This window comes from Piliocolobus tephrosceles, unplaced genomic scaffold (genome assembly GCF_002776525.5).
Source record: "Piliocolobus tephrosceles isolate RC106 unplaced genomic scaffold, ASM277652v3 unscaffolded_19132, whole genome shotgun sequence".
Classification (NCBI taxonomy): domain Eukaryota; kingdom Metazoa; phylum Chordata; class Mammalia; order Primates; family Cercopithecidae; genus Piliocolobus; species Piliocolobus tephrosceles.
The window spans coordinates 1-2,346 of record NW_022301124.1 but is presented as its reverse complement, the minus strand read 5'-3'; the positions used below and the strand labels follow the sequence as shown (position 1 = coordinate 2,346).

The 2,346-nt window shown below is 37.3% G+C and overlaps 1 protein-coding gene across 1 annotated transcript; it reads left to right on the top strand.

Annotated features, from left to right (window-relative positions):
* The first annotated feature begins 348 nt into the window (after positions 1-348).
* LOC111532918 (E3 ubiquitin-protein ligase XIAP) lies at positions 349-1,502 on the top strand. The gene has a single exon (XM_023199877.2). It carries the CDS (start codon positions 541-543, stop codon positions 1,444-1,446), a length of 906 nt encoding a protein of 301 aa, XP_023055645.1. The 5' UTR covers positions 349-540; the 3' UTR covers positions 1,447-1,502.
* Positions 1,503-2,346: the final 844 nt, after the last annotated feature.

Below are 2,346 nucleotides of genomic sequence, written 5' to 3'. Positions count from 1 at the left end.
ATATTATGATTGAAACATATTTTGCTAAGCAAAGAAATATTAAAAATTAATTCATTAACATTCTGAACATTTTTTAATTTGTAAAAACTGAACTTTGATGCCTTGAATATATAATGATTCATTATAACAATTATGCACAGACTTTAATAATCTGCATATTTTATGCTTCTTTCATGTTTTTCCTAATTAATGATTTGACATGGTTAATAATTATAATATATTCTGCATCACAGTTTACATATTTATGTAAAATAAGCATTTAAAAATTATTAGTTTTATTCTGCCTGCTTAAATATTACTTTCCTCAGAAAGAGAAAACAAAAATGCTAGATTTTACTTTATGACTTGAATGATGTAATGTTAAACCCTAGTATTTAGAATTAGAATGTTTCTTAGCAGTTGTGTAGTTATTTTTATGTCATAAGTGATAATTTGTTAGCTCCTATAACAAAAGTCTATTGCTTGTGTTTCACGTTTTGGATTTTCTAATATAATGTTCTCTTTTTAGAAAAGGTGGACAAGTCCTATTTTCAAGAGAAGATGACTTTTAACAGTTTTGAAGGATCTAAAACTTGTGTACCTGCAGACATCAATAAGGAAGAAGAATTTGTAGAAGAGTTTAATAGATTAAAAACTTTTGCAGATTTTCCAAGTAGTAGTCCTGTTTCAGCATCAACACTGGCACGAGCAGGGTTTCTTTATACTGGTGAAGGAGATACTGTGCGGTGCTTTAGTTGTCATGCAGCTGTAGATAGATGGCAATATGGAGACTCAGCAGTTGGAAGACACAGGAAAGTATCCCCAAATTGCAGATTTATCAATGGCTTTTATTTTGAAAATAGTGCCACACAGTCTACAAATTCTGGTATCCAGAATGGTCAGTACAAAGTCGAAAACTATCTGGGAAGCAGAAATCATTTTGCCTTAGACAGGCCATCTGAGACACATGCAGACTATCTTTTGAGAACTGGGCAGGTTGTAGATATATCAGACACCATATACCCAAGGAACCCTGCCATGTATAGTGAAGAAGCTAGATTAAAGTCCTTTCAGAACTGGCCAGACTATGCTCACCTAACCCCAAGAGAGTTAGCAAGTGCTGGACTCTACTACACAGGTATTGGTGACCAAGTGCAGTGCTTTTGTTGTGGTGGAAAACTGAAAAATTGGGAACCTTGTGATCGTGCCTGGTCAGAACACAGGCGACACTTTCCTAATTGCTTCTTTGTTTTGGGCCGGAATCTTAATATTCGAAGTGAATCTGATGCTGTGAGTTCTGATAGGAATTTCCCAAATTCAACAAATCTTCCAAGAAATCCATCCATGGCAGATTATGAAGCACGGATCATTACTTTTGGGACATGGATATACTCAGTTAACAAGGAGCAGCTTGCAAGAGCTGGATTTTATGCTTTAGGTAAACTTTATTATAAAACCAATAAATAGCTTCCCAACTTTTCCAGGGCTCGTAAAAAGTAAATAGATGCCCTTAGCCCCCTGAACTGGTAAATATTTAGGTATAGCTTGGCACGATTATATATATATATATATATATATATATATCTGTATTATTCTGTGAACTCTTGTGTTGAACCTGTAATGTAACTACTGAATTTATGTGAAAAAGACTACCATATTATGAGTCATGCTTCTCTTCGTGTAATTGTTTTTAGGAAGTACATAACTTGCAAAAGATGGTAGCATCCCCAATAGCAAAATGGGTCTAATAGTAATATTAACCATCATTTATTGAGCACTTACCGTAAGTAAATACATATACCTCATGCATTTTCTCTAAACTTCACAAAAACTTTTTTTTTGTTTTTTTTTTGAGACGGAGTTTCGCTCTTGTCCAGGCTGGAGTGCAATGGCGAGATTTAGGCTCGCTGCAACCTCTGCCTCCTGAGTTCAAGCGATTCTCCTGCCTCAGCCTCCTGAGTGACTGGGATTACAGGCATGTGCTACCATGCCTGGCTAATTTTGTATTTTTAGTAGAGACAGGGTTTCTCCCTGTTGGTCAAGCTAGTCTCAAACTCCTGACCTCAGGTGATCCACCTGCCTTGGCCTCCCAAAGTGCTGGGATTACAGGGGCATGCGCCACGCCTGGCTAATTTTTGTACTTTTAGTAGAGATGGGGTTTCACCATGGCCAGGCTGGTCTCGAACTCCTGACCTTGTGATCCACCCACCTTGGCCTCCCAAAGTGCTGGGATTACAGGCATGAGCCACCGCGCTCGGCCATATGAGTGCTTTCAAATGGACTGTGGTAGACCTGTCAGGAAGGGCCGTTGGAGTGATTGCTTCTAAAGATGTTTTTTTAAATTATACCATTATGTATTTGACCCAT